This window comes from Anomalospiza imberbis, chromosome 4 (assembly GCF_031753505.1).
Source record: "Anomalospiza imberbis isolate Cuckoo-Finch-1a 21T00152 chromosome 4, ASM3175350v1, whole genome shotgun sequence".
In the NCBI taxonomy this organism is placed as follows: Eukaryota; Metazoa; Chordata; class Aves; order Passeriformes; family Viduidae; genus Anomalospiza; species Anomalospiza imberbis.
Window position 1 is genome coordinate 54,613,977 of NC_089684.1, and position 27,359 is coordinate 54,641,335.

Sequence of the window (27,359 nt, forward strand, 5' to 3'; positions counted from 1 at the left end):
CCTGAATAATTCTGAGAGGTCACAAACACTGATTTCAAGGGAGGCTTAGAATGAAGCTAATATATTATGATATGCATGATCTTCATCAAAGAAGTATTAGGCATTCCCAGAAGTCCCAGAGTTATATGATCTTGTGACAGACCCAGAGGCAAATTCAGAGTTGTCAGCTGAATTGCCTTTGGAGCCTGCCAAGCAAACAGATGCTAATGTTAGATGAGTCTCTACATGGCTTGGCATGGAGCTCCCATGACAGGCAGCTAGCCCTGTGTGTGACCTTAGCTTGCTGGTCCACTGCTGGGAATCGCAGAGGAGATGTCTAGTGCTGTGTGAGTGTGAGCTGTCTGTTGCTCATGGTGTTTGAATATAGTGTATTTAGATGCTGTAGTCAGAGTCTCTGATGAGAAGAGTTAAACACTGCCATCCACCCTCTTGGGTTACAGCTGAGAAAGCAAACACAGTTTGTTTTCCTCGTGCTAGTTCTACAGCTCCAGAGCCCACTGTATATGCTGGGATACCCCAACCTCTGCCAGTTGCAGTAGGAAGCCCTAATAGAATCTGGCATAGCAGAGTGTGAATGTTACTGTGTGTGTGCCACACTGATTCCTATGAGCTGCACTCCCTCACTAAGTACATCTCCCTGGGCAAACTGGATGTTTGGGAGCCCCAGGACCAGCTGGCACAGAGAGGCCCATGCCTGTGGGGTGACATTCTGCAGCTTCCAAACCATGGTGGCCGTGTGTGTGCTGCCTGTTGAGAAGTGGCCCTGCCTTGTAGCCTCTGAGCCATGCCAGAGCGGTGTTTGGGGGAGAGCAATTTATTACAGCCAAAAGCCTCTCAAGGTCCTCTCTTTATCAGTTTAACAGTGTGAATCATAGCACTGCAAAACCCAGGAGCATCCTGGAACTCTTCATTTGCTAGCACAGATAGGGCTGTTGTGTCTCTGCCTGCCTTGTCATTGCTCTGTGCTTGGAGACTCTGGCTCTAGTCCAGCTCCAGCTCCAGCCCTTCATGATTTTTAAGATTATTTGCCCCTTGCTTCACCCAAAAGCCTACTTAGTGGGCTTTTTCTCCCTGGGTGCATGCTGTTCTGAGGCTTTGTTTGTTGGGACTCCATCAGTATATTCATTTAGCAACATGCATACTCATTTAAGCTGAATATAGGAACATTTAAGTCTCTAGACAAGTGATTAAGGGCTTTATTAAATAGAAATGTTTTGCTAAGCCACAGCATGGATTATCTGTCCCTTAGTATGTGTATAATCAAAACTGGTTCTCTGATCTTGGATAAAAACTCTGGAGGATCTGTTTCATTTTTTTTCTTTTGTATAACCGGGGAATGCTGACATTTCTTTGCTGACTTCCTTGGGTTGCTGTGGAGTTTAATGCCCAGAAAGTGCTTTGAACATGAGAACTGCTGTGACAGAATTACTGAGAGCTTTGCTTCTGGAATTTAATTGCTCAGTTAAGGAGGAGGGGGGGAAGAGAAGTTCAGAACCAGCTGGCAGTGAAATTCTATTGAAATTTTATTTAATGTATGGATATAACATTCATATGGAATCTGGTTATTAAGAATTGTATTTTAAATTTTGGATGAGTTTTTATTAGTCTTTGATATATTTGAAATTAATTCTTCTCCTTTAAAATTCTAAATATGGGTGGGATTTTTTTGTCTTTGTTTTAGAATAGGCTTTTAACAAAACTTGATGTTTTCTTATTGTAGGTCTTTGCAATTATTATGCACAAGCACAATCACTTCTGACAATAAAAGTAGAATTAGTGTATATTAATAATTTGTGTGCTTCCCATTTTTGGCTTATATTTGCTCTGAAATGAAGGGCGAGGTTCAAGGTCTTTCTGTGCTCTCCACAAAACCCCGTTGCCTAGCATTTTTAACACTTGGCAGCACCATTTCTAATCTGTTTGTAGCTGGCAGCCAGGCTGTGCAGCTCCTCGGTGGGAAGTAACACGGAGCTGAGCAGCAGCTCCCAGCTCAGGCAGGCTTCCTTCTGTGGGTACCAGTTTAAACCTCTCTCTGGAAATTGTAAATGCATGATGAGATGCTCATGGCAATTTTTTCTCTTTTGTCCTTCAGTGTGGGTTGGTAAGAGGAGTGGACTGGCACATTTTCTAAATATGTGCATGTTTTTCAAGCAGAGTGTTTCAAGCCTGTTACTGAGTCCTTTGCTTAGATGAGGGTCTCATCTGTCAGCAAAGAAAGAAAGAAAGATCTGGCTCCAATTTTGTTTTTCCTTTTTTTTACCTCTCCCCCCACTCCCGCCCCGAAATCTCAGAAGAGTAAATGACTAGCATGTGTTACACAATGTAAGCTGTGAAGAAGATTTGAGGGATTGTGAAATTTAGAAGCTTTCTGTGCATATCTTTATGCTAAAATAGATATTGATCTGCAGTGTTTCCTTAGTTTTAAGCATTGCTTGTAAGAACAGATACAAGCAGAGTTACCAAATGGCTTCAATTTATTGAGAGCAAAAGGCTTTCTGGTCTTTTTTTTTTGGTCTTGTTCAGGCTGAGCAGGATGGAGGGATTGCTGTTCCCCTCTTTGGCATTCCCAGGGGCTGAGGTACCTGCTGGAAGCAGGGCTGGAGCAGCCCCTGCGTTGCCTGTCAGTGCTCAGGGAGGGCTGCAGGCTCACAGCACACAGAGGATGCTCGGGGACTGCAGGGGTGCAGTGCCTGCCACTATTGGGGGCCCTAAATAGGCATTAAAAGGAATTGTGGGAAGCTTTTTATCAGTCCACTGTGTGCTTCAGATTAAAAAGGCACAAAGCGGTGCACCTGGTGACTTCAGCAAGGATAATGTTAATAATGTTAAAGGATAATATGAATAATGTTAATTAGCCATTCTGCCTTTGCAACCTTGCTGGTCTAAGCGGGTCACCTTGAACATGAAGACGCTGAAGTGCATGAAAACTGCAGCCAATTTTTTTGAGAAATGTGTCCTAATTTTCAGCTACGCTACATCTGACAAATGTTCCTTGACCTTATTTACTGCTTAAGTGGTGGGAAACTTTGCATTTACCTCAGTGGGCAGAAGGTCAAGTCTCTTGGGCCTCTTTTCCTGGAGGCCTTGTACTCTGCAGGTGGGAGATGGGTGCCAGAACCTCTGAAATAAGGATTTTGAGCTTTGGAATGAGGAGTACGTATGTGGGAGGGTCAGTTTATGAAACACTGAATCTCAGTGACTTGTGTTCAGTATAAAGTGTTGTTTTAGCACAGAACACTGAACCCAGATAATCTATTTTACATATTTGTCCTGTAAGCAGTTCTTTTCTACTTTGACTGTGCTCTAATAGTTGATTTTTCTAATTTGAGAAATACAGCTAGAAATTAGCATGTGATTTAAAAGCTGTTGAAAAAAAATTCTAGGCTCTTAAAATAAACACATACAAAAATAGTGGAGGAAAAACCCAACTCCATTAGATCTCCAAGCTAGAAAGAATAAATCACAGTGGTCCTAAGTACTCACAGAGGGCTAAAGACTTTGGGTTTGGTTTTTTAGATTCTGTTTCAAGTGAATTTTCTCTTTGAGTGAATATTGAACATATGTTCAGATGTTCTGCATGGGAAGGTGTTTTCCTTGGTCCCTGAGGATGGGGATGCATGGACTTGTGAAACTCACAAGTCTCATACTGGTCTCGTGGTCACCTAAGCCTGATGCAGGCTACCAAGGTGTGTGTGTGTGTGTAGCATTTCTAAAATCCAAAAGTTGGAGATTAAAGATGAAGAAAAGGAAAAGATTAGCACAGTGCTTGCCAGAATTTGAAGTAAGAAAAATTTGTGCTTCCATTCTTTGGGGTTTTTAAACTTTTATTTGCTTTCATACCTAGCTGAAGTGCTCTTGTTTCAAGGAGCCTTTCAAGACCTGGTCAGCATTCAACCGTGTGGGTTTGGATTTCATGTCAGGAAGAGGTTGTACTGAGGAAAAAAGGTGATATTTAGCCTGATAAACCTTGTTCTTGCATGACAAGATTAAATGGGGCTGTTTGGTTTTTGCCTTTGATGTATTTGCCTGTGTTAGCAAAGAAGCTAGGCAAGGTGGCAGTTCACAAAATAACTACCTGAAGTGTAGTAGACACCCATCTCTGGATTTCATTTAAATTGTTCACCTTGTTTCAGTGATCCCTCAAGGTTTTCCACTGTTAGCAGCATCTGTGTTCAAAGTTTGCCTTGGCCAAAATCAGCTTCCTGTCGTGTTTTGCCTTGTCCCTACATCTAACATGGAGCAAACATTTGCCATTTTTTCAGCACAAACTCATCAGACTTTAAGGCTATAATAAATGAGGAAAAAAAGCAAAATTAAAGACTCACCAGGATGACAAGTAATCCTAGGAGTGAAAGGGCAGATAGATCCCTCTTTTCTGTTGTAGCATTTCCTTGTACTCTTTCATGCTTTCTTAAGCTCTCATATGTCCATGTAGTTTCTCAGGTGTGCTCTTTTGCATCCTTCCTCATGCTTTTTTAACATTTGCATACTCTCTCCTTCTCTTGCATTCTCTCTGCCATCTCATGCATCCTTGTGCTCTCCTTTTTCTTATTTTCCTCATCTTGTGCACATAAGCTGTGTTGTTTTGGTGCCTTGGAGAGGTGATCAGGCAGTTTGTGTGTAGGACAAGGAGCCTGTATCTGGGTGATGTAGTTTAGGGGTTACAATGGTAGTGCTGGGTTGATGGTTAGACTTGATGATCTTAAAGCCCTGATGATTGTGATTCTATGGTGTCTTGTGTGCCCAAGTGTGGAGTTGGCTTTCTGGTGTGTTGGTTATGGGTGTTAAGTATTTGACCCAGTGAAGGTGGATGGTGTCGTGTGGGAGAGTTTGCATTATGCTTGCTTGAACTTTGAGGATGCTTCTAATGTCCTACAGTCCCTGGATCCAAGATGGTGAATAATATACTGTGGCCCATAGTGAATGCACTTTACAGAGACTGCTGCTTCAAGCAGGAATTTTTTCATTGTCAAGGATCTTTCTGCCAGCTATTTCAGAAAAGAAGACCTTCATACATTTGAGGTTTTACATACTTTATTTTCTAGCTGTTTGAGGAAACCTTTGAAACTCCAGCTTTTAAAAAGGTAGCAGGCTTTTTTTCCCATTTTTTTTTCATTCCCTACATTTTTTTTTTTCTTTCTTAGTCTAGACTAAATTCTGACAGCACAGCTCTTTGTATTGGCTGTCCCTTCATTCAAGATACTGTAATACTGCTCCTCTTTTATTTGCCATTTGTCCTTTTGTTTTATGGTTCTCTTTGTTGCAAGCTTCTTTGTTGTTTCTTCCAGATTATTCTCCTCAGGGACTTCTGTATCAGTATGACTGAACATTGCTTGCAGCCATGCCAGATTGTGCTGTGATCTTATTGTATTTCACAAACCAAGGTTAGGCCAGGTCAGAACTTGGTTGAAATAACGTAGACTACAAGATTGCCTGCTAGCCACTGGGAACACACACAACAAAAACCTGACCCAGATGTTGATTCAGTCAGCTCAAGCTGGCCGTGTTGCCGTGCTGACTGCGGTGGGTGTGATACTAATGCCAAGTTCTGACCTGTTCTGGCTAGTAGGATTTCACAGCTTTTTTTCTTAGAGAAGAGTACTGTTGTTAATTCCAATGTTCTGGCCCATTCCAAATCCTTTAATTCTCTATCAGGATTACACTGTAATTCAGTTGAAGATTATATTCTCTGATCTTCTTTTCCCTGTACTGTTGCGTGATGATTGCCCCAAAACTTGCTGTGCTGTTCAAAAAGCTGCATTTGTGTGCTGGATGAAATAATTACAAAATTTTCTTTGCTTCCTGATCTTCTGGAGGAAAAAAAAAAAAAACAAACCCAAAAAAACCCATAGTCTTCTTATGAGAGGTTCCAGAAAGGTAGAAACTTTTAGGAAAAATAGCACATGGAGATTAAAGTTGGGCTTTTCTTAAAGTTGCTTGAAGTTTCTGACCAAAAGACTGTATGAAGATGTGTAAGTATGTTGAGACTTAGCTTCACTGAGTGCATTTTAGGTGGAAAATTGCATGCTATTACACTTGAGTGCACCAAAATGATAGGAAGATGGAATATATAGATAAGGCTTTTCTAATTTATTGTAGAGGTATTCAGATCTGTTGGTGTTCTGTATGGTTTTTAATAGCTTATTCCTTTAAATAAAGCTGTGAGAGGCTAGAAGGTGAGCATAGAAAGATATGTAATGGTGTGAAATAAAGGCCAAAGTTAACTTGGGTTACATGTACCAACCTTGTTTCATCCCTGCACTCAACCTGAGGGAGGGCTGCTGGAGGGTTCATTTGCCTGTGTCCATGCTGGAACAGTACTCATGAACTTGTGGAAAGAGCAGTACAACCAGCTTGTTTACCTTGATGTGCCCAGATGTACAGTGATGGACTTAGATCTATCACAAAACCTGAATATATCTAGCTAGGCAGCAGCCATTAACAGCATAGCCATTAAGAACATTTCAGGAGTGTAAATTGTGAATCTGCAGAGGAATTAGTGAGGTATGAAAGGGCAGGGGTGACTAGGAGTCAGTAAATGAAATACTTCACAAGGCTGGATCAGGAAAAGCTTCTTGTCAGTTTAAGCTGTAAAGTAGTGTGATATCTTTCTCTGTAGAGTAATGTGGTATCTTTCTATGAATATATAAAATAAGCTTTGGGATTCAAGTCTTTAATGTATTTTACATACTGGGACATTTGCTGTGGCTGGATGTGGACCAGATAATCAGGTGTTTATGCCCCTGGAGTATTTTCATCTTTTGAAAGTTTTGGGTCTGCTTTTCTCAGTCAGCACCTGTATATTGAGGGAAAATATTGAATATCTTGACTTTTAAATACAAGTTTATATATATTTCTGCATAGACAAAATGGAAAATTTAAAATTGGAGTAGGAAGATTATTGTTCTATAAAAGATGGGATTTACAGTTTGACTGTTAGCATTTGGCATTGAGGTTACCCATAATTATTCTTAATAGGTAAATGATCTCTGTCTCTGATAATCCTAATCGTCAGTGCAAAGCTTGGCACTGCCAGCAGAGATATGGAAGGTATAGTGTAGGAGAAGGCTGGAAGGAGTCTTTCATCTCTGCCATCCCTTGCCAAGGGCTTACTGTACATGCAAATTCATCAGCTTTTCTATTGTGGTGCATTTATATATCCTGGAGAGGCTGAAATATGGGAATTAATTGCTCTGTGTGCTCAGGGGGCCACTCTGCAGTGAGAGAGTCTGTAGGATTGGGACAGTAGCGGCTGATGTTGCTACAGCGTTAATAAATATATGAGGGAATGTCCTGCAGAAGAGCATGAAGAGCTTTGTTGACTGGTTCTGTCCTTACCTCCTCTGTTTTAGGAAAAGCCAGCCTGGCTAACCCTTTGTAAGAAACAGCATGACTGATGTTCACCTGCTGAACAGATAGCTGGATATGGTTGAGGGGTAGGTGGGGTGGTGGTGTCTGTGCAGGGGACAGATATCTGTTGTTTTCAGCTGTTATTTACAGAATCAATAAAACTGATTTTCCAATTCAAGGATAATTTTTACCAACAAGCTACATAGCCTACAAGGTCATAATATTGGATTGCTCTTTTTCAGAACAAGTTAATTTAAAAGTGATAGGTAATTTCCAGCTCAGGGTTAGTTTTTCTAATAGAAAGGAGAGATGGATCTGGAACATACACCTTGGGAGGGGGTGAGAATTTTGCCTCAGAACAATATTGTTGCACACTGCCCACAGTCCTTTTCATCATTTAACTGTGCATGATATTTTAATGACAAATGCAATATAATAAGAAATCACAGAGCTGTTTTATTACAATCCTGGTTCAATTATTATGTGCAAATACTGCTGTGGACTTTACTGGGCTATGACAGATGCCCTCTGTAAAGTGCAATATATTTATGACCACTGCTGCTGTAGAGAAGAATATTTTGTGATGTTGTGGGATTATCCCAAGCCAATAGCAAGTGCATTCACACATATATGTCCAAATGCCATTCATTCCTTTTGCAGTCACTTTATCTTATTCTTTTGTGACCACTTGAGAAAGTCTCAGTAGGTGACTCATACACACACACATGTTTTAATACTGCATCTCTCCCTCTGCATTTGCCCTTCTTGCCCATTGCGCACTTAAGATAAGGCACAGTTTAAAAGGAGTATCAGTATGAGGCTTCTGCAGTCCTGCCTCTGTGATTGGGGTGAGATACAGCTTCGAATGAGAGAAATCATGCAGCCATCATTTTATAAGCAGGTGACCACACCTACTATCAGTATGAATTTTGTAGGGTAAGGAAAAAAAAGCCAAGAAGTGTTCTTCCATTGAAAGCAGTCTGAATGAACGTTACATGCCAGAAAAGTTTATTAGATTTTTAGACTTTAGAAAACAACCCTTTTTATTTTTGACATTGAACTGAACCCATTGCAAACCCAAGCATCATGAAACATAACCAGAGTCTCTGACCTTTTCCTATACTTTGGTAAGTCTCAGGCTTTTGTAGTTATTGTCTATGAAATATGCAGTCTGTGGAAGTCCACATAAAAATCAAATGCCATTACCTTTGAGAAGCTTTGGGTTCAGACCAAAAATACTCAAAGTCTTCATGTGCCATTTTTCTCACAGTCTACACATTCATTTATGGTTCCCCTTTCTTCCTTTTTATATCGGAATAGTGGAGGAAAAAAGTGGAGGAATATTGGTTTGAATTAGAAGAATATGATGGTGAAGATTTGTTTAAAAAATGAAAATATATTTTTCTTTACTGTGATTGGAGCAAAGTTTTCCTTTTTTAGATGGTAAATAGTTTATAATGTTTGAGTAAAAATCTGGCTTTTGGATGGCTGTGTTGCTGATGAGAGCTACTGGCAACAGACGCTTTCTAACACCAAACTGCTAGTTTATTAAAAGAATAATAGGAACAGATGTTTTCAATTCATAAAATGTATCAAGTAAATGCTACATCCACTTGTTATTTCAATTCCTTTGAATTTCTGTGAACTCATCTGGGGCTAGGTTCTCAAAAGAGCTTAGCCCACTGTCACTTCATTGTTCTCACTATAAACTGATGGATGATGAACGCATTTGGGAACTGCAGCTTTTGATGCCTAAAGGGGAGCTCCTAACTACTGATGCTTCTAAAATCTGTCCCATATTTCTGATGAGTGAATACTGATCATTATAGAGGATTCATACATGCAATCTCTGAGTAATACCCTGCATTTGCCCGTGATTGTATATATGATGGTTTCTTAATTTACTATTGCACTAGGCATTTTAATTCAAATTATGCTAATAGTGTAGGATTAACTGCAGATTATGATTCTAGGATGTACTTTCATTCAAACTGGAGAACCAGTTCTTTAGCTCCTACAGCCTCTTTCTCCCTCTCATCCTGATGTGTAGTAATTTGTGCTCAAGACTGGCCTCAGGTTTTGATGAGGTTTCTTGTTTAAGCTGATGAAATTGCTTAGGGAAGGCAGTTGTTGAAAATCAGGAAAAGAGAGACTGAGATTCTCTTTGTCTTCTGACGGCACATTTTTACAGTGCTGAAATGATTTTTTGAAAACAGTGATTTAGAATGGGCTCTTGCCAGCACTGCACAGTGAACAGTTCTGGTTTTGCCTTCATTCCTCAGTGGTAGGACAGGCTGCACGTACTTTGCTTTTGACTCCAGTACATATTTCAGAAAACTAGTGCTAGGGGGTTATGTTCAAATCACCAGAAAGCTCGTAGAATAAATAATACATGCAAGAGAACTGGTGTTATATTGGTCCTTGCTAGAGCATATAGCAGGAGGCCAGCTTTGTTCTTTGTCAGTGCTGAAAAAAACCCTTTATAGCCACCAAGGCTCTTCTTGAAGCGTAAACTCTCCAGAGAGCTTCTTCTCCCCCAAACTGCAGATGTACTGGAAACACAAATTTGCCTCTTTAATGTTTGCACTTATTTCATTAGATTGTAATGGCATGCAGCCTGTTTGCATTAGTGAATTCATCTGTATTCCTTCGAATCCCTCATTTGTTGCATTTTTTGTGGAGTGCCTGATATTTCTAGTGACTTTGTGTTGTAGCAGCAGTCTAAAATCTGCCTTTTTTCTCTTTCTTCCTCCAGCTGATATTATTTCTACAGTTGAGTTCAACCACACTGGAGAACTGCTGGCTACTGGTGACAAGGGGGGCCGAGTTGTTATATTCCAAAGGGAACCTGAGGTATGTGGGTTACCAGTGTTGTCCGTAATATCCTGATAAAACCTGGCTGATTTTTTAACACTTTATTTGAATTGGATTAGCAAACTTGTTTATAATCTCCAGATTCAGTAAAACAGAGTGTCACCTGAGAGGAAATGAAATAGGGTAAGGATTTTTAACTTGTAAGTTTACTGTCCCAAACAAAAATGCTTCAAAGCTTCAAAATTCCAACATAAGAAAAAAGAAGGTTATTTTTGTTTTACTTCTGCCTTGTTTTAATAGCTTTTGCCTGGTGATGGAACCCTATTCCATTTAAAACAATACCTTTGCTTACCTTTATGTTCCACTTACAAATTCTGTTCATCTGCACTGTCTTGTGTAGAAGTCTTTCCTGAATTGCAGACATTTCTTCAAAAATTCTAATATTGTTTTAATACTCACAGGAAATTTCATTCTTGCTGAAACAAATCTGTCAGTATAATGTTTTAAATGAGAATTAAATTAAATGTTCAATATTTTTATATTTATAAAGCTGCTTATACACCTTTTCTAAGAGATGAAGACATATTGCTGTCATAGACAACATATCTATTGTTTTTATTCTCCACAGAGTAAAAATGAGCCTTACAATCAGGGGGAATACAATGTTTACAGCACTTTCCAGAGCCATGAACCTGAATTTGATTATTTGAAGAGCTTGGAGATAGAAGAAAAAATAAACAAGATCAAGTGGTTACCACAGCAAAATGCAGCTCACTCACTTCTGTCAACAAATGGTGAGATTGATGAGAGCATGCAGGACATAGCAGTATTTGCAATATTTGCTCTGTGTGTTTTAGTGCTGACGTATATATTTGCTCATTTTAATCTACTGTTTTAGTAATTTCCTCTTTCAGAGTTTACCAAGACTGTCATACTGCCTCTGATATCTGTTGTTTGTATATTTTATTCATAGAATCATGAGGTTTTTCCAATTGATTATTCATAGACATTTAAAGAGCGATCCATTTTTCTCTTAATATGCAGTGCTATCCATAGATCTTGTGACAAAGGCATCACCCTACTCAGCAGCTTGTGTTTCATGGGAAATTTAGAATTTTTTCTGCTGTATTTGTCATAACTTTTATTATTTGTAGATGTGTAGATGAAGGTAGGTGAGAGAGATTAATTTATTTTTCTTTTCATTCATTATCATCAGAGTAGTTTATTTAAGTTTTAAAGAGGTACACAAATAATGGGAAGACAGGAGGAATAATACTAGGATATTGATACTGACTCATATTTCTGACACATCTAAAGCCAATTGATGAAAGAAGGCAGTATTACTACCAAGAGGGGGTATTCAGATATGAAATAAGGGTAAAAAACTGAATGTAACCTAACATGAATACGTGTAATTTAGGAAGCATTTAGACACCCACAAATTTTATTTTTGTAGATGGTGCATGACACAAAATACCACAAAAATGGTTTTAAATTTTAGTTCTAATGGTAATCAGAAAAGATTTTTTTTTTTTTTTGTTTTAGATGTTTGGGTGTAATTGGGAGTTGCTGATAAAAAGCAGGTTAATCTCATATTTGGGAACTGACACAATATAAAGTGATTGCTTTGCGTTAAAATACATAACATTAAATAATGTTTACATTAATTCAAAGTAGATAATAATTTTTTAGTATTTTGTTGTTTGTTTTACCTAAAATTGCCTTTGACTTTTTGGGGTCACTGTTACTTATTCAAAATGAAACATACCTGTTACAGAGAGGTGATTTATGATAATTTATTGATTAGTCACCTTATGAAGTTTGGGAGTTTATTTCTATTCTTCTCCCTTGGTCAAAATATCCCTCACCTTCCTCAGATAACTAAGAATGGCTTACTAAACCTCTCCCTTTTCATTTTAAAGTTTGTTTTTAGAAACACGGAGGAATACAAATGAATCCTCAGATTTTCAGCTTTTGCAGTTATAGATAATAGAACTACTACATGAGTTTTCTGGTTTGAGAGGGGAGAAAGGAAGAAATAATCAGTCCTAGTGCTGCTGTGGTTAATCCAGTTTCCACCAACAGTGAGCAAGCCTAGGACCTGGAAAAATACTTTGTCCTCTGCTTCTCCCCCTTAGTTTTGAAGCATCTCAGCAGACCCCTTCATGCTGAGGAAGACAGAAATGGTTCCACTGGCACAAGCCTTGGGTTTTGGCTTTGAATTGCAAAACATTTGCATGTGCCAAGGAGGATTCCTAGCCTCCAGGCACAGCAGGGTTGAAGTCTCAAGATTCACCTCCTGGCATATTCTTAAAAATGGTTTTAGCTTCAGGGTACAGACAGCCCACGTTGAATTATTCACTGTCTCACAGATTAGCTGGGAGAAGCCTTTGACAATATATATCAATTCCATGCCTTTAAAAAGGGATAATAATATGGTTCCTAACTTGAAGGCACTACCTGTCACACATGCTCATATTGGACAGATTGTAGAAATATCTTGAGTACTGTTTTTTGTTTACTAGTTTCCGAGCCTGCTATTTTACTGCAATTTTTGATATTTTGCTCTCTGGTAATTTAGGATCTGATGCATGGTTTTTGCAGAAACATGAGAACTGTGAAACAGAATCCTTTCCACATGCTCAGGTGGACAGTGCCCACTGAATGTGCTGGAAGGAGCATCCTGCTGTTCAGGAATATGAGGGGAGTCAGTCTAAATCTAACCCTCAGCATATGAGACTTGGCAGGTCTGCACCTGCCCAGATCTCTTTCTTTCATTCTAAGGAGAACTTCTGTGTGCAGTTGTTTCTGCACAGGTCACCTCTTCACCTCTCTAAGAGTCAATCTTGGTTCCTTTCCAGTTCACGTTATCAGCTAAGCTTTGATTGTGGCATCTTAATTAATGGAGACAGAAGGAAATCACCAAGGCATTCAAATCCCACTGTGGATTTACAGTGCTTGCAGTTAGCAAATTTGTAGTTTTCACTGTAAAATGAACTGATTTTGTAGTATAATAATAATAACTTATTATGATTCATTGGTATCTTTTGTACCAGAATATATTTGGGCCACTTTCAGTGTGAGCTACATAAGGTAGATCAGAATTTATACAGATTCTTTCATCTGAGGATTTTCAGACTGCTTACCAGATATTAATTAATTTTAACTTCGTAACACCTTTGAGACTGAATGCTTAACCTCACAGAGATGTTTCTATTTTTTCTATATTTTGCAAAATATAAGGATACTTAAAACTTCTAAGGAGTATTTAAAGTCCAGAGGTGGATAAAGGAGAAGAAAACCAATACATGATAACCATACCTGCTAATAAAACAGTTTTCACTCAGGAAAGAGGTAGATTTATTAATAGTAATCAAATCTAACAATGGAAAATTGTTTGTGTTTTTTATTATAATTCATTTTACAATTGCTGTATTTATAATTTTTTTACTAGATCAAAATGAATGCACTATTTACATGCAATAAATAATCCAAGGGCATTATATGACCTATATATATTTTTAGTAATTAATTAACATGATACACAATGCAAATGAAATTTATTGAATATTTAAAAGGAGCTTTTTAGTTGCAGTTTGAACTAACCTCTTGTTCTGTAGATTGACTGTAATTGTACTGTAATTTTTTTCTTGTATATTAGCATATCAATATCATTAAGAGATACATAATAGCAAAAAATGAGTAATGGAAGGATTGATTTTGAAACAAAGAAAGTTCAGAGTTAAAAGTTGCTATAGAAATGTAAATCAATTCAAGTTTTTCATATATCCTGTCTTTAAAGTGATTTGTACTAGCATTTGAAAGTAGTATTTGGATCAGCCACGCTGGGGAAACTATTATGCTCTGCTATGTACTTGGGGAAAGACAGGCAAAGGAAGAAAGTGGGATGAAATCAGAAATGATGCAGGAACTGGGGTTAATAAATCTGTGCTGAAGGGTAGACACTTCGGAAAGACTTTGGCTGCTGCACAAGCAGATGAGTGAAACAACCAGAATCTCAGGGACAGATTTTTTGCAGATTTTTTGGCATTGATTTTTCAGTCTAGGAAGCATTAGGTTTGACAGGTTAGGAGCACAACCACAGTGGGAGTGGACAATCAGCATCAGGAAATCTGGAGCTTCAGGTTGTACAAAAAACCCCAAAGACAAATGCAGTGTGATACATTTAAAACATGTTTGTTGGTTTCAGGGGCTCTTTGGTAACTGAGAGACATCATGACTCTCTCATCATGTGTTCCAGCTGTCATGAGAAAGGAAGAGTCTAGATTTTATTCCATTAGGATTAATACATTTTTCTCCTTACTTTTCTTTCTTACCATCACCACACATTTCTCTTTGATTAGTTTTTTCTCTTTTTTCCTCAATTATTTCTCAGCTGCTTTCCATTAAGAAGGATAAATGCCTCGTTTTTTACACAGCCTTTCATTTGCAGGAGCTCTTGATGTTACACCAATGCACCACTGCCCATTCCTACCGTGGGCCAGGAAGGGGTCATTGGCATGGCTGTGTACTCCATGCTGCTCTTGTGCTGTTTATAAGTAACCTAGCAAATTGGCATTAATGCCAAACTGGATTTAATACTGACATTATTTCCTTGCCAAGTCAAATTGATAAACTGAGCTTCAGCAGTGAGCATTGAATAGTTTGGGTTTGTTCCACCTGCAAACAGCCAGGTGTTCCACATGCTCCACACAGCTGTCAGCTGCCAGGAACCCCTGACTCGGTGTGAAGATCTGGGATGTGCTTTATGAGTATTTTGTCTGTTGGCAACATTTTCTGAATGTGCAGAATGAAGTGACCCAGACTATTTCAGCACAGGACTTGTCTAAACCAGATGTAAAATCTTCTTTAAGGAATATATTGTGAAAGGTGAGTAACTGCATTCAGAATTCCTGTGCTGACAGTTGCTTTTATTTTCTTTTGAAGATAAAACAATCAAATTGTGGAAAATTACTGAAAGAGATAAGAGACCAGAGGGGTACAACTTAAAAGATGAAGAAGGAAAGCTTAAAGATCTTTCTACAGTAACATCACTGCAGGTAAGCTTCTGTCCATGTCCAAAATTCATTTGTTTCTGAAAAAGGCAGTGCTGAGTCAGTAAAAGATTTAAATATGTACCTAACATAAGGTTATGTTAGGTACATATTTAAGCTAAGTACTTATTTATGAATACTATATAAGCTAAGTATTTATTTATATGATTATTCTAACTGAAGCTTTAGATGACTGCTAACTGTATTGAATCTGCCACATATTTGCAAGTCACAAATGCTTTAAGATATACTGACCAAAATAAGTATTTTTGAGAGTTCATGTTGGTTTTATTTTTCCTGATAAAATTCTGTTATTGTGACTTAATGTGCTTTCATAAAATCTTCTTTAACCTCATGTGCTGGAAGCATTTTATTTGTAATTAATTTTGATCAGGTTTCTTGCCACATTCAGAGCAATTGAGTTAAAGACAGTACACCAAATTTCAGTTTCATCTTTTTCTCAGTTTTATAAAAGAATTATTTTAAGAGTGGGATTCGCAGTCTGTGCTCTGGTAAACCTGAGATTCTGCATTGCTGAAAAGATGCCGTTATGGAGCTTATATAAGCATAGGTGATGATAGAATTATTCAGTTTGGAAAAGATGGCTAAGGTCATCAAGTCCAACCATGAACCCAGCACATATTCAATAAACCATGTCCCCAGGTGCCACTTCTACACGTCTTTTAAATACCTCCAAGTATGCTGACTCAACCACTTCCCTGGGCAGCCCCTTCCAGTGCTTGACAAAATTTTGGTGAACAAATCTTTCCTAATATCCAACTATAATAACCAATATGATCAAAATATATTATAAGCCATTTCCTTTTCTCCTGTCACCTGCTTCCTGGAGAGGAGGCCCGTTATCCACATGTTAACGTAGATTTTTGCTCTCAGACTTTTTTGGCTGAATTCACTCCAGGTATTTTGTCAAAGGAAATGGCTGAAGGTTAGAACTGGAAGGCTATGTTGTATAGAGTGTCTTTATTATTGAAAACAAAGCAAGCCATTATGGTCTGTTGGGGAAAAAAAAGTGTACATATGACTTCATTAATGGAATATTTATCTATTCTGTATGATTAGGCAAACAAAATTATTCCAGATTGCTTATAGTCTGAGAATTCTCTGAGAACTGAGCATCCTCTTGAGGGGAAGAGGAGGGGCAGGCCCTGATCTTTTCTCGGGGGTGACAGTGACAGGACCCCAGGGAATTGCCTGAAGTTGTGTCAGGGGAAGTTTAGGTTGGATATTAGAAAAAGGTTCTTCATGCAGAGGATGGTTGGGCACTGGCACAGGCTCCCCAGGAAAGTGATCACAGCACCAAGCCTGGCAGAGTTCGAGAAACATCTGGACACTGCTCTCAGGCACATGATGTGATTCTTCGGGATAGTGTTGTTCAGGGTGGGAGTTGAACACTGTGATCCTTGTGGGTCCCTTCCAACTTGACATATTCTCTGATTCTGTAGTTCAAAGGTTGAGTTTTGTTTTGTTCCTTTAGTAGAAAGCGAAACTCCAATGTTACTCTGTTCCTCTTTAAACTACCTTGTGGATTGATGTGTGATAGATCGTTTCTGATGCATGTTCAACAACACTGAATAGTCCCAGTCATGGACCACAGCTTTACAGTGTTTAATGCTTTATTGATAGGGAATAAATTGAGTGTCTGCTTATTGAAGCATGACTTTGAAGTGACACGCAGGGAAGTAATGAGTGAACATTGACAAGTGATAATCTGTGATATTGGCTTTTGAGGGGTACATGTGCATGTACAGTATGTCATGTTAGCTTTCTTTATTTATTATGTTTCTCTGAGATTACAGCCTTTTCACCACATGAGTTTTTGGAAAGAGAAACATGAAGTAGCAAAACAAATAGAGTTAAGTGATTTACAACTAAGGGCAAACCCTTTGGCAAAAGCAAAATATGAGTGCTTCAGTGCTTGCCAGAGCCTCCTGCACATGTGGGGCAGTAGCTTGTGCAGTGGGACTGACCTGTTCTGTGGCAGCTGACAGTCCCTCCCTTCCCACAGTCCAGGCTTTTCATCACTCTGCCTGCCTCTCTGGTCTCACCCTTTTTCCTTGGCCAGGCAGGCCTTGCCCAGCAGTTAATCCAGGGGAAGTTCAGTTTGTGTACACTGTCAAGCAGTTTTATAATATTGCAGTCTTTGAATGCTTACTCTCCATTGGAATTCTCATCATCCTAGCAAAGCAGTATTTCAAGTCTTACTCTCTCTCTGGTTTGTGTTCTGTTGTTTTTTTTGGTTTCTTTTTGGCAGGTGCCTGTATTGAAACCCATGGATTTGATGGTAGAAGTCACTCCCAGGAGAATCTTTGCTAATGGTCACACCTATCATGTCAACTCAATATCGGTCAACAGTGACTGTGAGACATACATGTCAGCGGATGATCTCAGGATTAACCTCTGGCATTTAGCCATCACAGATAGGAGCTTCAGTATCCTTTATTGTGATTCCCTGCTCAGTGTTCATGTTATTAGTAGGGCTTAAGAGGTCTATTTTAAAATATTTTTTCTGCAGGTTTTAAAATATACCTTTACTTACCAGAATCCCTGCATTATTTGTAACAGAAAATGCTGAGATATTGTAAGAGACAGCTAATAGATTGAAAAAAAATCAAGGAATTTTATATAAAAAATGTGTTGGTTAAAGTGTAAAAAGTGTTGGTTAAAGACATTTAAATAAGAAACAGATGCTAGCTGAATGGTAACGATCCACCTGACTAGAACACTGTGTACTGTCATATCCTGAAGACATTTCATGCTGAGATACTGCACCTTGTTTTGCTGCAAGGTCAGTTCTTATCCTGTCCCTGCCCCCATTCTCCATCATCCTGCTTCCCACAGCCCTGATGCCTGAGAAGTGCACAGTTTGGGGGTGAGGCTCAGCTGCTCTGTGTGAGTTCTGTCTGTGATTAATGCAGGCATTGATGTCTCAAGTGCTGGTGTTATCCTGAGAGGTCCCTTGTGGAGTCATTCTGGCCATCTCTGAGGCTGCCCCTTGCACTACAACAGGGTGTCTTGGAGGGAGAGCAAAAGAGAATGTAGCCAAGAAAAGTAGTTCTCTGTGTTTTGCAGAACATAAATAGACTGGTAATAAGAGAAATAGGTTATGGGGCCAGGTCAGAATATTGTATTCCTTTGGTGATTTCTTTTGAGTGTATCAAAAGGAGCTAAAAGAATATGTCTCTGTGGGTTTATATGAGGGACTATTAGATGTCAAAGTGAAGTTGTGCTGTTGGGGTAGATCTCCTCAGAGAAGGCATCAATGTGATGGGGTGTTCTCCCCGTCTCTGGTGATTGTATTTATTCCTTTGTGGGCCAGGTCATCTTTGAAATTTAACCCACCCTTTGCTAATGTCACAGGAAACAATGATCTTTAAATCAAACAACACTTAATGTCCTTAAAGAATTGTCTTTGCAGGGTCAAGTGACAGGTGCCCTTACCCTGGGGATTGTATATCTGAATATCTCCTCAGTTTGTTTCCAAACTCATGCTGTTGTTCTGTCCTTCACATGTATAGATTAAGCAAACTTAATAGGTTCCCTCTTTAATATGACTGTATATTTAGGAATAATTTATATGTGGTACTTCAAAGTCCAGCTATGCCTGCCTTGATATCCAAGCAACTGTACTTCCATTCTTTAGTAGGACAGACCATAATTATTTGCCAGCACACCTATTTGAAGTAGCAGTGTGGCTCTGACAGTGTCCTCCTCACAGCAGATTCACCTTCCAGACCCTTTTGGTCCCTGTCCTGGACCCTTTTGCATGTGACTCTGCTGTGTGTCCTCCCCTACTGTGTGTCCTGCTCTTCTAAGGCAGAGCAGTGGGTCAGACCAAGCACAGTAACCTCTGTATCCTGTGCATGATCACCAGATCACATTTCAGAATGCTTATGTAAGATAAGGCTTTGCCTTTGGCAAGTCCTTTTATTGTATTAAAGCTATTTAATAATTTATGGATTGTCAAGATAAATGTCCCTGAAAAGTTTCAAAAACCAAGTAAATAATTTTTATTATAGTTCATAAGGACAGCATGAATTTTTAGTGTCATGTGCTACACTAAGAGCTTACTGACAGAAATATCAGCAGTAAATGAGTAGCTGTGTGGACTTTGTTTCAGGCATTAGCCCACTCCTGTGGCTGAGTATTTACTGATAAAATGTCTTTGAAGGTTTCTGATTGATTCATTGATTTAGCTCTTAAAATAAAGTTTATAATGACACACTCATTTTCTGAGTATGTTCTAAGAATGATAATGAGAGGGAAATTAAGAGTGTGTTTTTGAGTTTTAGGATAGGAAACTTTTCCTGTGTCTGAGATAAGCACTAGTGGCTTTGGGATACTTGGATTGGGATACAGATATTGCTGCTTCTTTTGCACTTGAATGAAAAATCTGTGAGGACTGTGATGAGAGAGTTCAAGCAGTGACAGGAGATAACACCAGGTAACTGGATAATCAATTCTAGGGGCGAAATGTTCCTCCTAAGGTGCCCACGGTGGCAGCAGGTTGGCTTTTGTGGCTGGATGCCTGTATGTATTCAGGAGAGTAGGCTGAGTTACAGAGGCTGTGCCCACAACTGTTTCAGACAATATAAGCTGCACCTGTCTGTACTCAGTTGTCAAAACCAGTGTATCAGACAGATTACTTTTACCTAATTCTTTGATAAACAGAAATTTTGACATAGGTATTCCAAGAGAAGGTGAGATAGTTACAGAATATTGCTCATATTGGGGAATTAGCTGGGAGGCCATGATACCTGAAAGAAGGGGATGAGCAAGTTAGATTTGCATCAGTCTCCCAGCAGGGATCTTTTTGTCCATACAGAGCCCTGTACATCTTGTAAAATTGCAGGGATGTGTTTTTCCCTGGATAACAGCATCTATCCCTGAAACTGCATTTCTGTCCTACAGAAAAACAACTTATATAAAAATCTCCTGGAAGTAGTTGAGTTTCTGGTAAAATCAGTGGGTGTGCCAGTTGCAATTAAGACTAGACATATTAAGGTGAAAAAATTCTGCCAAGCCAACAGTTTAAATTACAAATGAATGTTGCTGGGCTTGGTGCCTTCTGTAACACATTTATGGGGATAGGCAGGAGGAGGCTGAGGCTGTTTTGAAAATGCTTGTTTCACATCTTTTTACTGAATGCAAAAGGGAAATGAAGCATCTTGCTGTTTTACATTCAAGGCTTGATTACTTGAAATGCATGTTTAAAACAATAAATAGAAAGCATTTTGGTTTGAAGTGGATTTTGTTAATAAGGGATGTGACAGGGATGAGTATTTGCCTTTCAATTTTCCCTCAGAGGCAGCACTGCTACATGAAATGACTTACGATCTGTTTACCCAAGAGGCTGCTTGTGACAATGACACAAACAAATACAGTGGAAGAGTTTCTGGACATTCATATAATGTCTGAACATCTTTACAAACTGCATCAGAAATCCTGGAGGAAGACTTAATCAGCAGCAGTATGTTTAGGTATTTTTGCAAATAAAATACTTTGCCCTTTAGAATTTAATTTGAGAACAGTTTAGTTATAACTATCATTTCAGCAGTTTTAAAAATCACTGATAATTTTTAATTTCTTTGAAAATACAGAGCAGTGGAGATCTTAAAGTAATTCTCTTTCTGTAATCTTTGGGAAAATATTTTAAATCAGCTTTGCAGAATTTGACCAGAATATTTACCTTAGGTAAAGCCTTAGGCAGATAAAATACAACTAGTGCTTTTCTGGTTTGCTTTTGTATTAGTGTAAGCACTAGCTGGGGTGAAAAGCAGGCAAGTGAGTTTATGCTATGCCTATGTAAATTTAATGATGAGTATGCAAGACTTCTGTACCTTGCTTCCCACTTGCAAATGGATGTGCTCAGTATTGTTTGGGCAGGAGGGGGCAAGAGAGAGGAGGAGGTGAGAGGAAAGGAAGGGGAAGGTTAACCTGTCAAATAATTGCACATACTAGGATTTTCTTCAGTAAAAGGTTTAATGTGTTTGGTTGTGTTATGGAGAGCGAGAGTCAGTGACCTTAATTATGGATGATATTCTGCACTGGAAAAGAAGTAAGGTAAGGGTTGCTGTATTTGTTACTGTTTGGTCAGAAATGGTTTAGCAGTGTTGCCCATAGTTTAAGCCTTTAGATAGTCATCTTGGGTGAAATGAATGAGAAAAAAGGACTGCTAGGAGCATACTGATAAGGCTTACTTGCCATTAGCAGCAATCTTTGGACTATCTAGCTGCACTAAATATTCTTTATGTGAATGTATTTGGATTGCTCACAGAACTATGTAGCTCATAGCACTTGAACTCCCTTCATTTCCTGGTAGCACACTATTTCACTCTAGAGGCTGTCATGGCATTGCTATGGAAACAGCATTGCTGTTTCCAGCATGTGCTCATCTTGAGACTCATCTTGACTAAAATACTCATTTCTCAGTCAGATCAATATAGTCCAGGGTTATCCTGCTTTAATAAAAAATTCCTTCTTCTCTGTCCCAAAAGGGTTAAGCTAATTATCAGATTACCATAGGGCCTTCTTGCAGTCTAATATATTCTGGTATTTGAGGCATATCTTGGATAGTCAGTTTGTTAGGCACCGTATCTTGGGAAAATGAATTTACTTAAGATGTAAACAACAGGAAAAAAATAGAAAAACCCAAAATAACATGGTACATTGATAAGAGACCAAGCTTGTGGCAGCTCACTGTGCATCTGAATGTAGTGCATATGTAGGGCAAATACAGAGCTCTGGGAGCAGCCTAGGCTGCGGGAGATAGCCAGCCTTACAAAATCCCTGTACCTGCCTCAGTGCTAAGAATGTGAAAGCTAAACTGAAGCAGATCTGCAGTATTGTCTTGTTATTTGGGGAGGAAGTTTATGCCCTTGAGTGAGATAAGGCTGTTTGTATAAAAATGCTTGAGCCAGGAAGACTGTGCAGAAGCTGTGTGCACAAGGATGCCTTTTCTGTGCTCTCAAAAGTGTGTCTGTACTGTGTGAGAAACTGCTGCCACCCCCACCCACTGCACTGTTTCCTACAGAACACACCTTCTCTTTGGGAGATGGCAGACCTTATTTCTCTTCTGAGACCTCTGTCTAAGCCATGTTAGCACTTCCTCTTCTGTCAAGAAGAATGTGTCAATCTCTATCAGGTATTTAAAAGGTCAATGTTATACCATGGAGTCATATTCCAGCTGAGTTGCTACTAGCAACGTTTGAGTAACTTTTCCTCAAATTTGTATTCTTCTTTTGTTCTTTTCTTCCTAGAGTCTCTCCCTCTCCCACATGCATTGTGTCTCTCTCTCTCTCTCTCTCTCTCTCTCTCTCTGGTAAAGAAGAATGAAGATGCCTGCAAAGCTAAAATCAGGTCTGTAAGTTAGAGGATTGCAGAGATGCCATGTACACTGATCTCATGGTCTGGAGAGCCCTCTGATTCTAACTCTTGAGAAGTTACTGCTTTGCTTTTCTCATTTAAACACTCCTAAGTGAACAACTGAGGGGGGAAAAGCTTTATTGAGCTGATTAGGTTCTGGGCTGATGAGATTCCCTTGCTAGACTCTACTTTTTCAGAACAGAATACTGTCTGTCTAGTAAAAGATTTTTCTACTAAGAGCTGACAGTGGCAAACCTAAAGATTTTTATATCTGACTTGTAGTCCTTAAGCCTTGTAAACTCTTGTCTTTCCCAAGAATTTTCCATTTATGTTACTCTTATCTGAAGCAATGGAAAACTTTTTCAAGAGAAAAATTACTGTTGTAGAGGGAAATTGATTGTTACCCATTTAGCAACAATGCACAATCTATTTCAGGTTGTTTTGAAGTGATCTGATTGTCAAAGCTCTGAGAAATGGTGAGTTCCATTGACTTTGACATTTAACTTGTGGGTTTGAGATCTTTTCAGCTTATTAAAAATAAATTCTTTTGAAATTGCCTATGAGACTACAGATACCAAATCACCTGGTAACTTGAGGATCATTTACACTGGTGTAGTTCAGTAATAACTTTTGCTAAGATGTAATTAATGCATTAGCAGCAGGTGCAGTAGTTCTTATATAGGTTTTATTCCTAATGCTTATCATTTCTTTGTCAGCAAAGGTATATATGAGGGGCAACAGGTCATAGATCATATACTGAGGCTTAGGGTAGGAACAAACTCCTACATAAAGCTCCATAAAGTGCTGCTGACTGGACCACAACAAAGTGCAGTATAGATATGATGGTGTTAAGGGTACTTAAGGGAATTCTTGAAATAATGAAAAATAGCACCTTATTTCTGGAAAGATTATTTTAATTAAGTAAGCAGAAAGTATAAGCAATTCAGATCATCTCCAGAAGTGGACACGGCACTCCAGGTGGAGTCTCAACAGAGTGGAGGGGCAGAATCCCCTCCCGTGACCTGCTGCCCACACTACTTTGGGTGCAGTGCAGGACACAGTTGGTTTCTGGGCTGTGAGTGCATCCCGCCTCTCATCCATCAGCATCCCCATGTCCTGGGCAGGGCTGCTCTCGATCCCTTCATCCCCCAGCCTGAGTTGATACCAGGGCTTGCCCTGACCCAGGTGCAGCACCTTGTACTTGGTAGTGTTAAACCTCATGAGGTTCTCTTGAGCACACTTCTTGAGCTTGTCCAGGTCCCTCTAGATCAGTCCTTGGTGTGTGTTTTTGGCTGTGTGTTAGGGAAAATGCTGTAGGGATTCTTTTATTCAAATCACACAAGAAATGTTTTTAGTGTCAGTCTAAGGGTGAAATTAGTAAATAGTAATAGGTAAATAGTATGTGCAACTCTAAGTTATCATCTCCTCTGAACTGCATAGAATCCCAATAGTAAACAGAGCCTTTCATGAACTCTCTATAGACTAATTTGTAAGAAAAATTCTGTGTGTCCCTAGTGCAAGGTACCAAGAGAGAACTGCATTTCTAGGATCACTTAAATGACTTTGCCTAGTAGGCACTAATGTAGATACAGCTTCTAAAAAAGGCACTGAATTGTCTTCTGCTTCTGTTGAGGTCAAACTACATCCAGTTCAGATACAATATTATTTCTGATGTGGTCATCATTATTTACAATATCTTAATTGAGTACAGCTTTCAAGCTTTTCAGAGAAGTTGTAAGAAAAGTTGTGTGTTTATATGTGAGCTTGTGCGAATTGCAGTCTTTATAACTAGCTGTGTAATTCAAGTACTAGATTATAAATACAGCAGTAAGGCTGTGTGAATGGGCACTGTAATCTGCATCTTGCAGATTATTTGTTTTCAAGAAGTCCAGAGAAGTTTCAGCATCTCTTAGGAGATCTCTTAAGCATGTATAAGTTCAGATTTAGGGAGCTCAGAAAACCATGACTAAATCTGCAGAAGTGGTCTTTCAATGCTTTGTTTGGTTTTGCTTCTTGCCAGAGGACACTTTGTGATCCCTGTCAGAAACTTTGCTTATAACTATTCTGATTACCTTAAATTGACTCCTATCTTAGGAATTTGACTGTCAACCAGTCAGAGAGAACTGGACGACAGAGCATGACTGATAGCCAAAGGAGCAATATTAGAGCTAGTTAAGCAGTATCTTAGCATTGAATCCCTGAGTGAGATCCTCCTGGCCATACAGCTGAAATGTGTGTTGCAGTGAAAGCAAAAAGTGCATGGCTGGAATGTATGATACCAGTTTCATCAGGGCATGGGATAGCATTATGGAAATATTCCCTATCTAGCCATCATCCAAAATAAATAAATTAGAAGAGTTGAATCTTGCTGTGAAAAACTAATTACAGCTGAGGCCTTTGCATTCTTGGCAATGACTAGTCTCTTCCTTTTTCTGCAGTTGCCTTTCAAGAAGTTAATTTAAGGTGATTTGAGCATAGCTATAGCCTTGGGATAATTACTGCACTGTAGATTTATTGTTTAATAGAAATATTAATTTGTTAATCAGAATACATAATTTTCTTACTTATCACTCCTGTCCATACACAACTTGAAGTATGTGATTATGTTTTTCTTTTAATGGATTTCTTTATCTAGCCCTCTGTCTTCTCTAACACAGTTGTCCCCAAATAGACACCCATACCTGTGATTTCATTTCTGCAGAGGTAAGGAAAAGCATAGCCTGAGGCATTAGAATACTCTTGCTTTTTGAAAATGTATAGTGAATTGTAAAAAGGAAAAAGAAAATTGGGCGGAGTTGTAACAAATGATGAAGAATAGTGTGAAATTCTGAGCCCGTAAAAACCATTTCAGGATTCCTTAGTAGTGCATTAAAGAACACAACTGGGATTTCACTGAATTCATGTTTGTTGAGCAATCTAGGCAATGTGACTCTAAGAGATACTTAAAATTTTACAATAGGTGCAAAGATGTATTTTCCCAGAACTCCATAGAGACAATTGCTTTCCAATTTAATAGGGACATAGCAAACAAGTTACTATTTTGTATCAGGAATGCTCTTTAAAAGATCATTATCACAACCTTTCTCAAGTTTATTGGTATGGAAGAGAGAAAGAGCACATAATAGAGCTGAAATGAATGTTAGCATCAACCACCAGCTTTCCTTTTTCACCCAAGTAATTTCAGGTGTTATCCAAAATCTGAGATCTGTAGCAGAGAGGGACTTGGGAACTATGTCAGAGAATATTAAATTACAGATAAAGGGTCATGTCATGGAACTGATCCTCATCTAAGTAGCACTCATATATTAGTGTGACTGCAGGCAATGCAGTTATTCTTGTGGAAATGGGTACAGGATTCGGTCCAAGATTTATTGTCTTAACTAATTTTATTTCTTCAGCTGATGAGTTTTAATCAGTGTGTTGTCATTGTAGAAGCTTTTAAATTGCATGCTACTGTTTCCCTCTGGATTAATTTCTCATTGAAGCATTTTGAAAATGAGCAATTCTCTGTTGTCACAGGTGCAGTCGGTGTATCCAACTTGAAAAACGTGTATTATGGATTTATTGAAAGTTAGACAAAAAAAACCATTTACACAGTTCTACGTACAATTATATGAAAAGATAATGTATAAATAATTTAATCAGCTCTGCCAGAGGGGAGAATTCTCTTAAATGAGTCTAATTATTCAAATTCCCCTGTGAGTTTGGACTTGAAATTAAACTTGCAAAGCACACTCCTTCTCAGAGTATTAACATAAAAAAGAAGAAAATATAACTTGTTTTGCTCATTAGCTAAAAAAAAAATCTTTAGCTTGAAGAGTACTCATACAAAGATGTCACAAAAATGCTCACATGGTCATCTCAGGTATTGTGTCAAGCTTGTGTGTGTTCTGTGTGAGCTGTCAGAACCTGAGACCCTGGAAGCTTTTCTCACTCTTAAAAGAGCTGGGACACTCATTAATGCACACATGTCTTTATTTTGAGCTGTAATAATACACATTGGTAAGGACTGCACGTGGAATTGCAGTAGTTTGTGTCTTTGGAATAGAAATGCTCTGTAAACAAAGGCCATATCAACTTTCACAAACTTATGGCACCAGTCTTAAGAATAAGTTGATTTTTACTGTTGCCATACTGCATGCTGATGGGCATTTTTGAAAATCCTTTCAAGTTAATTAAGCAACCAGATAATAAGCCCTGCCACAAGATTTTATTCAGGTATCTTATGTAACACAGTATACGGAATTTGAATGTAAATTTTATTATTATTTTTAAAGCAGCTATTTTTCAGAAGTATCTGGCTATTTTTGAAGATAGTTTTATTTCAATACTTCCATAACAAGCATGCAGAGGAGGGGAGATACTTATGCTCTGAAAGACACTTCTAGCTAGCTAAAATTTGCAAAAATACATAATTTGTGACTCAAATTTAAAAATCAGTAAAAATATGGAATTTCTCCAGCCTAGTGTGGTACAAATACTACTGTATTAGGGTTTTCTGAAATGTATATGAAAGAATAAGTTGCATATTGAGAAAGAAAAGTCACAACCAACATCTCTAAAGAGTCTATACCCTCCAACTGGAATTTCTGTGTCTGCTTTTATTTAAGAGACAGATCTTCCTCAGCTGCATGGGATTTTAGTAATTACCAAGAAGAAATTTCTTATAGGAATATGTGTCAGCATATAGGTTATTCACTAAAAAAAGAAAAAAAAAAAAAAAAGAAAGGCATTTCATCTCTTATTTCCAAGTTATGT

The 27,359-nt window shown here is 38.6% G+C and overlaps 1 protein-coding gene across 9 annotated transcripts in view; it reads left to right on the forward strand.

Moving 5' to 3' along the window:
• PPP2R2C (protein phosphatase 2 regulatory subunit Bgamma) overlaps positions 1–27,359 on the forward strand; it is a 193,251-nt gene that overhangs the window by 127,997 nt on the left and 37,895 nt on the right. For all 9 annotated transcript variants that reach the window (XM_068188637.1, XM_068188638.1, XM_068188636.1 and 6 more), the window contains 4 exons: positions 10,106–10,203; positions 10,793–10,958; positions 15,112–15,224; positions 17,491–17,668. In XM_068188637.1, coding sequence (XP_068044738.1) covers positions 10,106–10,203; positions 10,793–10,958; positions 15,112–15,224; positions 17,491–17,668 — 555 coding nt within the window. The remainder of the gene's footprint in view (positions 1–10,105; positions 10,204–10,792; positions 10,959–15,111; positions 15,225–17,490; positions 17,669–27,359) is intronic.